General features: G+C 44.5%; 1 protein-coding gene and 1 pseudogene across 1 annotated transcript; both read right to left on the bottom strand.

Moving 5' to 3' along the window:
• Positions 1–13,841, bottom strand: part of LOC147304530 (dynein axonemal heavy chain 6-like) — a 42,560-nt pseudogene that overhangs the window by 2,172 nt on the left and 26,547 nt on the right.
• Positions 8,522–10,471, bottom strand: LOC147304531 (uncharacterized). Its single transcript, XM_086280556.1, has 3 exons — positions 10,406–10,471; positions 9,505–9,760; positions 8,522–9,387 (listed from the first exon to the last, which is right to left on the bottom strand). The coding sequence occupies exons 2-3, from the start codon at positions 9,530–9,532 to the stop codon at positions 9,023–9,025; spliced, it is 393 nt and encodes a 130-aa protein (XP_086136682.1). The 5' UTR covers positions 9,533–9,760; positions 10,406–10,471; the 3' UTR covers positions 8,522–9,022.

The raw sequence follows: 13,841 nt of genomic DNA on the forward strand, positions 1-13,841 counted from the left end.
TACAAACCCCACATACAATCCCAACGACTCTTCAAGATAGTCATGGTCATGATGACGATAAATCAAGTGCTGGTAGTTAATGTACGTTTAACTGACGTCAAAGATTTCGACCCATATTTACAAAGGCAGTGCTTAACTAATGTAAGGTTTATGCCACAGCTACCCTACATAAACAGTACTCGTAATTACCAAAGTCATTTTTATGTTTCACTCTTGTTCAATCCACCAGTATAGACAAGTTCTTTTTTAAAAACAGTATTTTTGATCATCTATAGCTTTTTTATATAGTATTACAGTGTTTGGGTCTCTGTGTGACTACCTTAACGCAGTTCTGGAGCACTGTAACAGGAAATACTTTGGTCAGCATGGAACTGAGAAATAGACGGAAGTTCTCATGGACGGATGTGTCTGCAGAGAAACAGATAAGAAAATTATTTGCATATTCATAAAAAAGTCCTTAAAGGAGTCTGCAGTATTTTTTATCAATAATACAAACACTTTGAAAAAACAAAGCATACAATACCACAATTTACTCGTTTCTGTTTCTCAGAGATTAGAAATGCACCTGTAAATGACAAATTATGTCTAATAACGTTTGAAATATGAAGGAACTTATTTAGATGTGATAGTGTCCCTGAGCATTGCTGCTAACAATGTTCATCCCTTTATGACCACAGCGTACCCATTATCTAGTGGCTATAATGCGATCAACAAATCTGCAACAACTGTGTGACACTATCGTGTTAATGTGGACCAAAACCTCTGAGGAATGCTTTAAGCATTGTTGAGTCTGCACAATGAAGAACTAAAGTACGTTTTCTTGACGGTCAAATGGGTTCTAACTGAATACTAGCAAAGTGTAACTAAACTGAAACTAAACCATAGCCCAGCATTTCTTTCTTGGGTATCCCCATCCACAAACACTAACATTACTACCACTGGGATTTCCCAGTTTGAAGCAAATGTGGTAATTATTCTAATTTAAAACTATTTTTTCCATACGCCCTCATAAGCATCATCAAATGTTAGCACAGAAGGCTGAAATAAACACAAATTTATGAGCTCAATTTAAAAATAGTACCAGGCTCAGCGAAGGTCTTAATGAGCTCCTCCATGGCTAACATCCAAGACACAGCCAGATGGCAGTTTTGCAAGAAGACCCAGTTTCCACTTGTCAGCGCTGAATGGATCATCTTCTCCGCTATAGGTCCCTGGCCTTGCCCCAGTGAGATAGCCTCGACCCTGAAAAACACAGAAAAATCACCATTTTGATGCCTTTATAAACTTTATTCATTCATTTGCAACAACCTGTCTAGTCCAGGATCACAGGGACAACAGTTTAGACAGGTGCCCAGACCTCCCTCTTCCCAGCCACTACCCCAACACTTCCAAGCAGATATCGAAGTGAAATACTGGTTTGGGAACATGTCTTCTGGATATGACCCAGCATGACCTTTGGACATGCCCTTCATGTAAGAGGTGTCCAGAAGGCCTCCTGGATGTGGATGAGTAGTGGCTCTACTCTGAGCCCCTCCCAAACTCCTCATCCTATGTCTGAGACTGAGCTTAGACACCCTTTATAAGACAGCTCATTTCCACTGCTTGTATCTGCAGTCTTAAACTTGAACTTGTTCATTTGAGGAAGCAACTCATTCTCAAACTGAAGAGGACAATCCACCCTTTTCTGGCAGAGAACCACATGGCTGAACTGTCCCAGTGCAAGTTGCAGATTATTGCTTGGTGCAGTCAAATTGACGGCATCATCCACAAAAAGCAGAGATGATCCTAAAAACCTTCCACTACTTGGCTTACAGAAGACAGAAGCTACTGACTATTAAAAATAAAAATAAAAAACCCAGCTAGCTATATATGTCTATGACTCAGATGTCACAGCCTGGTGAACAAAACAAAGACATTTTTGCGAGCCATGTTGGAGGGACCTCTCCAACCATTTTTTTAGCGTATCCAATCAAACTACTATTATTAGGGCCCGAGCACTGAGAGTGCGAAGGCCCTATTGTATCTGCTCTGTTTATTATTATTATTATTATTGTTGTTGTATGTTCACCAGTATGATAATGATGAAGCAGTAATCTCAGTTAACGTGGTTTTATTAACCAGCACAGCAGCAGAGAACATACATGCTTGGATTCAATAACGGAATGGCGCCTATACCACTCAAAACATACACACACCTACACGGAGGTACGGCAAGCGGATTAGGACAAAATACCAAACTAACAGCAGGTTATCTACATCCCCCTTCTTTAGCACATCCCCAACCGGATATAAAGTTTAATGCATACTGAATAATAATAATCACAGCATAAAAGGTGACATACGCTGACCCTTAGGAACATTTAAATTTGCAACCAGATGGAAGAAATAAACATGACAAAAATATCATTTTGCTGTATAAAGTTAAATATGATTACTACTGAAAATCACCTCAAACAGAATTTAACTTGAAGCATTGACATCAGTTACTGTTGGCTCAAACATCAAACCTGAAAATGTTCTGTGTTTTAACTAGTACCCAATTAATCCCTATATCTTGGATTTGGTTTGCACACACGACCAAAGCGTGTCCTGTAAACACCATCACTCTTGGAAGGTCTTGGAGAATGCAAAACATCAGAAGAGCTCTCAACATGAGTGCTCTCTTTAAACTGTTCTACATCATTGTTTTCACCCACAACCTGCAGTCCATCATAATGATGATGATCAGTGTCTTTCTGAACAGTGACAGGCTCAGACACAGGCAATATGTGTCTGCGATTTCTCCTGTAAGTGTTTCCATCCGACTGTACCAGGTAGGATCTAGGTTCTTTACAAAGTTCCTTCTCCACACCTGTGCGGTCATAACCCTGTGGGGTCTGTAACCTCACTACTTGTCCTTCGTTGAGAGGTGGAAGTGGTCGGCTGGATCTGTCATAACAGACCTTCTGAGTCAGTCTCTTGTTGAGTAGTTGGGCTTTCACTCTCTCAGATTCACGGTGTTGTGGTTCGAGCAGTTTGGTTGTGATTGGGAGCGTAGTTCGAGTCTGTCTGGATAGAAGTCGTTCTGCAGAGGAACCCAGGTTCACATCACGTGGAACATTCCTGAGGTTCAGCAGGTTGAGAAATACATCAGTGCCATCTCTGTGTGATTTCTCCATCAGCTGTTTAGCACTGCGCACTGCTCTCTCAGCAAGCCCATTGGATTGAGGATACTCTGGACTGCTGGTGACATGTTGAAAGTCCCACTGTGAAGCGAAGTCTTTGAAACGCTGGCTTGTAAACTGCCTGCCATTGTCTGAGATCAGAGTGTGTGGAGCACCATGAACTGAGAAGTGTCTTTTCAGCTTCTTGATGACTGTCGCTGATGTCAAATCCTTTAGCAGGTCAATCTCAAACCAGCCTGAGTATGAGTCGACTACTACTAAATAGTGCTGACAGTGCCACTCAAAGATATCTGTAGCCACAGTTGACCAAGGAAGCTCTGGAACTTCATGCAGATGAAGGGGCTCTTTTTGTTGATGAGGTTTAGTGCTGTTACACACCGAGCAGGAAGTAACTGTTTGTTCAATATCTCTTGACATGAACGGCCAGAAGACGATCCCCCGTGCTCTCCGCTTGGTAGCTTCTACGCCGGGATGTCCTCTGTGCATGATGGTGATGTAGTCTCCTTGCAGGGATTTTGGGATCACGGCTTTGGAACCTTTAAGAATGATGCCATCATCCACAATCAGCTCATCCCTGAAAGGAAAATATGGATGAACCGCCGTGGGAAGGTTGTGGAGTTGTTGTGGCCAACCATGTTTGATGAACGAGCTGAGCGCTTGCAGTGTCTCATCCTCAGCTGTGTCCTTTAAGTTCCTCCAGGCGTGAAGAAGAGATGCAGCTCACCGTCATGACATCAAAGTTGTCCTCTTCTTCAGGCTGCTGGAAAGTGGAGCTGTCGGGAGCACGAGACAGTGTGTCAGCCAGATACATGTGTTTTCCACATTTATATGTGAGGGTGATGTTGTATTTTTGGAGCCTTAACAACATCCTCTGTAATCTGGCTGGTGCAGCGTGAATAGGTTTCTTTAGTATGGTGACCAGTGGCTGATGGTCTGTTTCTACGACCACAGGCTTGCCATAAATGTAGTCATGAAACTTTGTGAAAACAACAGCCAGCAGCTCCTTTTCTATCTGAGCATATCTGGTTTCAGTGTCTGTCAGAGCACGTGAAGCATATGCCACAGGTCGCCCTTCCTGTAAGCAAGCTGCACCAAGACCATACTGTGATGAATCGCACGTTAGTGTCACAGGTTTGCTGACATCATAATATGACAGAACAGGTGGATTAGACATGTGCTCTTTAAGTGCTTCGAACGCAGTCTGATGCTGTGTGTCCCACATCCACTCGCTGTCCTTGTGTGTGAGCTGTCGCAGAGGAGCTGACAGATGGCTGAAGTTTGGAATGAATTTTCCAAGATAATTGACCATCCCCAGGAACCTCTGCAGGGCTTGGACATCTGTTGGAACTGGCATCTCTTTGATTGCGGCTGTTTTGGAAGGGTCTGCTTTAAGCCCCTCGCTTGTGAAAATGTGTCCGACATAACTGACCTGATTCAGCCGGAATTTGCACTTTAATGGGTTTAGTCGCAGGTTTACTTCTCTGGCACGATCAAGGGCTTTTCTCAGGTTGTTGTCATGTTCTTTCATGGTTCTTCCGCCGATGAGTATATCATCAACAATGATGGCACATGGATATCCAGCGAATATCTGCTCCATGGCTCGCTGAAACACCTCGCTAGCAGCGTTAAGACCAAAAGGCATTCTGAGGAACCTGTAACGACCAAAGCAAGTGCTGAAGGTGGTTAGCATGGATGATTTTTGATCCAATGACACCTGCCAAAAAGAGTTCTTAGCATCCAAAACAGAGAACACAGTAGCATTTGACATTATTGCAGCCACTTCTTCTACTGTGCGCATGGGATGGTGTGGTCTTTTCAGAGCAGTGTTTAAATCTCGAGGATTTATGCATATCCTGATTTCATCTTTGCCTTTCTTGTTGGTGGCTACCATGGAAGACACCCAGTCCGTCGGCTCTGAGACGGGAGTAATGACGCCTAATTTCTCCATCCTGACCAGCTCTGCCTTGACCCTGTCTTTCATGGCCAAAGGGATGCGATGTGCTGGGCGAACAACTGGTTTCACATCTGGGTTCAGTGTCATGCGATAGGTGACTGGCAACCTTCCAAGCTCATCAGAAAATAAGTTGCTGTATTCTGTGATAAGCTGTTGTTACAGGTCATCTGCAGACATGCTCAATTGGTGGACGTAATTGCTGAATGATACAACTCCCATTTCTCTGCATGCACATAGTCCAAGTATTGGCTGAACATCTTCATTAATAACAAAGAATGATAGCACATGTGGCTGTCCATGCAGAAAACACTGCAGCTTAATTACACCTGAGGTTTGAAACTTGCTGCCTCCAAATGCTACTAGGTTAACGGACTTAGGGTGTGCTTTCATTTGTTTATCTGCTCTTATAATGTTAACCGTTTTCTTGGGAAGCACATTACATTTAGCACCTGTGTCCACCTTCATCTCAACAGGAATCCCATTAATCTGCACGGTGACAAAAACCTCCTCTTTGTGTTCCACATGCACATCAGTCGCATGGATTGCATATTGCAGATTTACTCCATCAACGTAGAATGTGTCATCTCCGCTGTCATCAGCTTGGTCTGGTTCCACATGATGAACTGACTTTCTGTGTCTTGCTACGTTTTGGGTAGGCTGAACAGCTCTGCACCGTTTCTTAAAGTGATTCCACTTTTTGCATGCATGACACTGCTGCCCAAAAGCTGGACATTTGCTCTTTTTTGCAGCATGAGCGCCCCCACAGTTAGTACAGTTAGTGACATGCTGTGTTTCAGACCTGTCTCCTTGTATTTTCATTTTATCTCCTCTGTGCTTTCTTGTAAATGTGGGCTGGAGCACATCAACATTTGATGCAGATTGTTGAGGAAAAGCAAGTGTTTTATTATGCTCTTCAGTCATTTCATGAATCTGGCAGACAGATATGGCTTTTGCTAGCGTTAAATCACTATCACGTAGTAGCACTTTCCTTAAATTGTCATTGTTGATGCCACAAACTAGTCTCTTATTAGTTCTTCACTCAGATCACCAAATCTGCAGCTTTTTGCTTTAATCCGTAAATCACTTACATAGGATTCAACAGTCTCGTCCTCTGATTCCGCGTGTTGAACTTGTGTCTTTCCATCATGACGTTGGTTTGTGGGCTGGACATTTCTCTGAATTTCTTTTTGAGGCACTCAGGATCCTCCTTCGATTCTGCAGGAATGAGGACTCGTCCTCCATCGCCGGGCTCTCTCACTTCTGGCGCATAAACAAAAGACCACTCCCGTTCTATAGCTTCGGGACCTGCTAAGTTGAGCAATATGTAGGCTTGTGTGCGCGCTGGCTTGTCAGAGTGTGCCGCCGCTATAAAAATGTCATACTCTTGCTCAAAAATGCGCCAATTTTCAGCAACATTACCATCGAAAACAAGCGGGTCGGGCCTCCTGAATCCTTGCGCCATGTTGTCTGCAGTCCAGATACAAAAAATGCACCCACAAAATAGACTTGAGACGGGGAAAAAATACCGTCAACTACGAAGTACGTGTTTTGTCGCTTCTGACACCATGTTGTATGTTCACCAGTATGATAATGATGAAGCAGTAATCTCAGTTAACGTGGTTTTATTAACCAGCACAGCAGCAGAGAACTTACATGCTTGGATTCAATAACGGAATGGCGCCTATACCACTCAAAACATACACACACCTACACGGAGGTACGGCAAGCGGATTAGGACAAAATACCAAACTAACAGCAGGTTATCTACAATTATTATTATTATTATTTTTCATTGAAATGAATTGCCTTTTTGAGGGCTTTAACATGCTCAAAAACTCATGAAATTTTGCACACATGCCAGGTCTGGTGAAAAATTTTGTTCCTCTTCTGGCTGGCGAGTGGAGCAGCCTACAGGGTCGTGTCCAGGGTGTTTACAATACCTCGTTCCACTGTCCACCGCATCGTGCACAGGGTCACAGAGGTGGTGGTGGCCACACGCCACCAGGTCATCCACCTCCCACGGACCCCAGAAGACCTAGATGCCATGTCCAATGGGTTTGCACAGCTGGCAGGCCACAGGGCCTTTGTGAAGGCTGCTGGTGCTGCTGCCATGTCCGCATCAAGCCCCCCAGCGGCCCTGAGGGTCAGTGCTACAGGAACAGGAAGTTGTACCCGTCCATAATCCTGCAGGCGGTATGTGACCATCAGGGCCGCTTTGTCGATACACATGTGGGCTAGCCGGGGTCAGTGCATGCCTCCAGGGTCCTCCGCCACAGCCCACTGTACCGACAGGCCCGTTACCCTCCCCCAGGGCATTTTATCCTTGCAGATGGAGGGTACCCATGTCTCCAACATCCACTCCCCCTCATCACCCCCTACAAGAGGCCAGTCCACAGTGTGGGAGCCCAGCGCTTTAACGCACATCACTCCAGGGCACGCTCTGTCATAGAGCGTGCCTTTGGAATGATGAAGACAAGGTACCTTGTCATCTTCCTGCAAGCGCTGGAGGTGCACCACACCTTCGTGCCACATGTATGTCACGCTAATACGAGCATCATTGTTGTATGTCCAATCATAATGGCAACTGTAGTGCATACCCTGGCATGTACACTGTACTTACAAGATTAAACATCTGCTGCAGGTCATAACAGCATGTGCCGTGCATCTGTGCCGTGCAACATCTGCATCGGTGCTGGTGGCATTGTGGCCCCAGATGAGGAACCCGAGGATGATGCCCAAGATGAGGGGGAGACTGGTGTGGAGGCAGTCAGTGGTGCACACTGGCGGGACCAGCTATCTGCTGAGGTGTCTGCCCTGGAAGAGGTACCCCCGGACCACGATTATTGTCAGCAGGCAAGTATCCCTTAGTGGTGCATCTGCACAGTGCTGGGATTTCACGTGACAGATCTGTCTTAACATGCTCGTTTTCACCATGTCGTTTTCCCAACGCCATGATTACAATCTAGTGACATGGCAGCTGTCGGTTCCACCAGCCCTGCAGACCCAAGTGGAGGATGTTGCGGTGGACAGTGGGAATGAGCATGCCTGAGCAACATCTGGGGATGCCTATGTGGGATGCTGCACTCAGTACCTGGCTATGAACCGGGGGTCTTACCTGTGGCACCTCCCTCATCTCTGTGGTCCTGGTCCAGCGGACCAAGCAGCACTGCCCAAGACTCCCTGCTCAGGCACGTCAGGCCTGGTTGATGATGTGTGTGCATGCTGGGACACTCAGGTTTATCCTGGACCGCAGTGGGTAGTGCATTTCCCACAATCATGTTGTGTTATACGTTGCACTGCTTTCATTTCCACAACGTGGCACGTGCAATAGGTCAGGCCCCCGTAATTGTGTCATGTAGTTTGTGACAGACATGCACTCACAGTTGGGATGTTCCCACTGTCTTTATTTACATACATCTTGTGTTTCTATGGTGTATTGATAGTCATGTGCTTTTGTGCTGAGGTGTTTTTTCTGTTATCAAACTGTTCTCCCACTAGGAGCTCAGTCTGAGTGGAGTTTTTTTTCTCCTCCTCTTACCTCATGTTATGTATTTTCGTTGTTTTTTCCTATCAGCCTACCTTTCTGACATGTCTGCCCAATGTGATGTTTGTGTAAAGTTGGTCAGAAGGTTCCTTTGTAAGTGCGCATGCGCTGCCTGCTGTAACCTGCTGTAACCCTAATTTCCCTCGGGATGAATAAAGTATTCTGATTCTGATAACTGAAATCATTTTGTGTGTGCAGAACAAAGGTTGGAACAACAACATAAATTAAGTTCAACTATGTACATGGCGTCGTATCTACAGAAATATAATCACTGAAATAATCATGTTTGTACAAAACAAAGGTTGGGGTGCCAGCATAAATAAAGTTCAACTATGTACAGTGGCTGTCTGTGGACACGACTCAGTCCTTTTTCTGCTCCACTAGCTTTTCGAGGACGCCTATCAGCCTGTCCATCCTCTCGGCTCTACGTTCCTCCATTTGCCGTTGCTGGGCCATGTCCTCCTTTATTAGGGCAATGAGCTCATCCTCCCAGTCCCTCCTCCTTTTCACCACCCGTGCCTCAGGCGGGTCCTCATCCTCCTGTCCCTCCTGGTGTGGGAGTGGGTTGCCCACTGCTGCACTGGGTCCTGGTGCATCCTCCTGGATGGAGGAGATTAGGACGGGTAGCCTGGTGGAGGGCCTCTGTCCTAGCACCTCATCCATGGCCATGTTGCAGCAGTGGGCTTCCCACTTGCACCCTCGCCCGTCGCTGGATACTTGCACTCCTGAAGGGAGGATACATCACAGGTGGCAGTTGGCAACAACAGCAACAGTGCAGGTTTACATAGGTGACTTTTCAGTGTTCTGTGTGGAGTTACATCTGTCACTACCACTGTACATACTTTGTATTTCCTCTTCAGGTTCTCCCATTTACGTTTGCACATGTATATCAGGTCATTTCGTTTATGGCATCCACAGCAGTATGTACTGGCTTGGGACCACAGGGCAGACAGTTCACTGTCCCTTGTGCCTCAATACTTGTAGACCTCATACTGTTGCTGTACCTCCAACCCACTGCGGCTGAGTGTTTCGCACCCGTGAACAGGTGCTCATTGTCACGGCGGAGTCGAATGAGGTCTGCCGTCTGCTCCTTGGTCCCTGTAATGCAGCGTGACATTGGATTACATTCCCCACCATCCTGCACTTCTGTTTTAGCATTTCTCCATTTGCTGTCAGTTCAGCATTTACAGCTGTGTGGAACATACACACAGCAATGTCAGGCAATACTACAGCACTGAGTGGGGCAGAACATTTACATTATCAGGCCCTAGGTTGGGGTTGGGGGTTCTCTGTCATATGTTTTGTTTTAATTCAATTCAATTCAGTTTTGTTTGGATGGGGCAGACTCACAACAAAAGTCGCCTCAGGGTGCTTTGAAATATCCCCTTTGACGTATTTGACATGGCAGGTGTGATAACTGTAACAAATGTATGTATATGTTATATTTTATGCATTTTATATTTAATGTGCTGCGGACACAGCTACATTCCTGCCTGGTATATGTTGACATTCCTGTTTGCGGCACAGGCAGGGTCATATTAGTACAGTTGATTGCACTTGTAGTGGTGATACGTCTATTCATACTGCCCTCGGTCTGGTACAGGATTCACAGCTTTGCGGGTCTGTGCATTTACGGTTACATGGGTCGGGCAGGTGTCACATGATTCACCTTGACATTTTCTATTAACCTCCCATTAGCTTTTACATCTTGGTGTTTGTTTCGCTCCTTCACACATATCTTACATTTGCGGGTGTTGCTGTCCTCCGCCGCCGTTTCAACCTCCTCCGCAGCTGCTGACATCATTATGCATTGGCCTGGCTGCATCGCGCTATGCATTGTGGGATATATGGCACCACGAAGCGTGCACCGGACCACGCTTGATATTTGGGGAAATCGACGGCGCATTTGGAGTGCACTTCGAATTGGGACAGCCGTCGTCGCGTGGCGGTGACGTGATCGCACTTGAAATGCGTACTTCAAGCGTGCATACCCTGAATTGGGACACAGCCACTGTCCAATCTGGACCAAAGAGCACACATATGATAAGGCTCCACCCCTGAACATTTTTCAGCTGCCATATTTGACATCAGGGAGAGCGCCACCTAGTGGGAACAGGAAATGTCATGTTTTACACTTTGGGGTACAGTATAGTGATGGGTGACATCTGCAGCCTCAAATTTCTCCAGGAAAGCCTTAAGGAGTTGGTCTTGGGTTACAGTGAAAACTGTGACTTTTTGTGAAAGGGTGTGACCCCAGCGGCATGGCGAACTTTGATGTCTCGCCATGAAGAAACAAATTAGTTTAACTCAATGAAATCCAGTCTGATCATTACCAGACTTAACAGGCATGATGTCAGACCCGCCCTGAACAGATTGATGTGCCCATTGTCAGGAATACACAGAGCGCCACCTAGTGGCAACAGGAAATTTCATGTCTTTCATTTTGTTGTACTGATTTTCACAGGTTCATCGTGGACACCTCAAAAGCGGTGAATATCACCATCAGTCCCTCGTGATGCTTCAGTGAGAAAATTGTGTCTTTAACCCTTTACAGCCGATCGGAGCGGGCACGCTCTGTTTTGCGTAACTATTTTTAAATCCCGGTAGCTCTGCAACCAAGTAAGCTAGCGCAATAATTTTTTTTGCATATGAAACTGGAGGAGTTGTACTTACATCTTATGCCATCAGCTTGTCCTCGGTCACGGTTTCCTTCCACATATAGCTTTGCAAAAACTGCATAAAAATCACTTGCAGCAACAAAAACATGATATTCCAGAAACACGGTTCGCCAATCCATCAGCTGTTTGTAACACTTCCTACGTCCATCAGCGCGAACTATCACATGACCGCATGACCTGCCCGAAACCGGAAGTGACGTCATTTTGCGGAAATTTAGTTTTTTACGATCGGGGCCTTATGAGCTTGTGTTTTACTTGTTATGTGTTTTAAAAAGTTATGTTTGACTTTATGACTTTCTGTGTCGTTTCTGGGATGCTTAAGACTCATATTGCACTGCTGGAAATAGTTTATTTTGATGCATATGCTGCTTTTTTGCAAATTTGCACTATAATATTTATTTTCGTTTTTCCTGCAGTATATAAAAATTGGTGTATTTCAAAAATAAAACTATGAAGACACTCAAAATAAATTTCCTGTGGTGGGAAACTAGTTTGTGTAACTTTTTTGTATTTACAGTTTTGAGGGATAAGCCTCTTAAATTTCTCTAACTAGAAATATATGTTAAAAAAACAAAAACGATTTTCAATTTTTTTGTAGTTTATTGCACTTTTTTGCAATTTATGTAATTACTATGCACCTAATGCAGACATATTATTAAAGTTTGGGCTATAATGGTTGTATTGATGTATAGCAACTTGAAATGCTCCCAAAAATGGCTCCACAGCATGTAAAAATATGATATAAGCTCTGGCGAACTTGGTTCTATGGTAGGTTTTAAAGGGTTAAACTGAACGGCGCACCCTGGTGGCAGCGCTCTTCACCATGAAAAATGAAGTGATGTTTGAGGGGCTTGGAAAGTTTCAAAAGTCTTGAAATTTGGCACACAGCTTCAATGGGATGAAGGCTTTCTTGTTATGTGATCATTTTCCTTGAATAGCGCAAAATGGCTCCGCAGCGCCCCCTACAAAATTTCAAAACATCAGCCCCTGGTCTGTGTTTTATGTATGAGTCTGAAACCTGGTAAGCTTATAAGAAATATCAAGATGTACAAAAGTCTCTTGGAGCAATATCCCAAATCCAACAGGAAGTCAGCCATTTTAAAATTAATGTGTAATTTTGGCGACATTTTCCCCCTCGTTTCAGGCCTTGTACTTTGACGAACTCCTCGTAGTGTATTCATCAGATAGACACGATCTCCGGTGCGTAGAATCTAAAGACCTTTGTGATGTTAAATTGCGAAGCTTTTCACATTGAGGGAAACGGGGTGGTCATGGCGGCACGTGGAGTTTCAATCACTCGCCAAAAAGAAGTAATCTGCTGTCACTCAAAAACACAATGCCCAATCTCTCCGAAAACATTGCAGGCATGATAAGAGTCGAGCTCGGAAATGTTTGTTATGCCATTTGTCAGTAATGGTTAGAGCATCACCTAGTGGAACGAGTGTAATCATGATTGAATGAGATGAAATTTCAGCTACTGGTTCTACGCAGGAATTCGATCAATGTGACATCAGTTCGGACTTGCTGGTTTTAGGTGTTGGGCGTGGCTCGACGCGCCAGGGTGTGAGGGCCCTCATAACGCTGCTTGCAGCTTTAATTTTGATTTTTAAAAAGGTTGCTTTTTGTCAGAAACATACATTTCCCTGTTACTCCAAACCTTTGAGCAGGAAATGCTAAGAGGCAATAAACGGGAGACCTAAAACAGAGGTGTAGGAGAAAGAAGAACAGAACTAGCATGAGGACTGTGACTGCTAACAATCAGTGCATCCAGTCTAGTGGCATAAAAAACAAATGGTGGGTTAACACCATCACTATATACTTTTTAACCTCCTAATACCTGCACTCTTCCATGGCATGCATTTTTAATTTCTCTTCGATATTTGGGCTGATTGGGACCTGATGAATGTAAAAACAAAGAATTGCCAGGTTGGTTTTTTTTCACCTAATTTTTGTTTCTAAGAAAAATGAAAAATGAGAGCCACGTATGAGGATATTCATATAAAATTTTGATAGAACAGTGGCAGCATAATGTCCTCGTAAGTGCATATCAGGCCCCTGTAGAGCAAAATTGAGTATTTTGGTCTAAATAACCAAAAATGTGATGTCCACATATGTGGACGCAGGTCCTAGGAGGTTATAAAAAAACATAGGAAATCTTTTTTATTAGTTAATTATTTTATTCATTATTGCTTTTATCGAGCTGAACTTCTATGGCTGGATTTCCCACCTCACCTTTTTCAGTGAAGAAGCTCCTTTTAGGAAGCGCCACCATTCCCCATCAGAGATCTCGCCACGCTGCCTCATGATTTCTACGCACAACATAAAGCTGTAGATAAGCTTGTGTTGCTTGAAGAGTCCACGTGACACATTAATGTAGGAGTTTAGCAAGATTTGATTCAGGAGGGTCTGAAGGCGCTCTTCTAGCACAGTACTCTGCTCTGATGTCTCGATGGTGGAATTAAAGAGCTGAAGATGAAGGAAGAAATAAACAAAAAAGAGAG

The sequence above is a fragment of the Aulonocara sp. 'chitande type north' Nkhata Bay genome, linkage group LG22 (assembly GCF_057382095.1).
Source record: "Aulonocara sp. 'chitande type north' Nkhata Bay isolate Kocher_YH1m ecotype deep benthic linkage group LG22, A_spYH_male_GT1.1, whole genome shotgun sequence".
Lineage (NCBI taxonomy): Eukaryota > Metazoa > Chordata > Actinopteri > Cichliformes > Cichlidae > Aulonocara > Aulonocara sp. 'chitande type north' Nkhata Bay.

Coding starts and splice junctions, on each gene's coding strand:
- LOC147304531 (XM_086280556.1), bottom strand. CDS start 9,532: ATGGGAGAACCTGAAGAGGAAATACAAA. Junction 9,388..9,504: donor ACCTGAAGAGGAAATACAAA/GTATGTACAGTG, acceptor TCCTCCCTTCAG/GAGTGCAAGTATCCAGCGAC.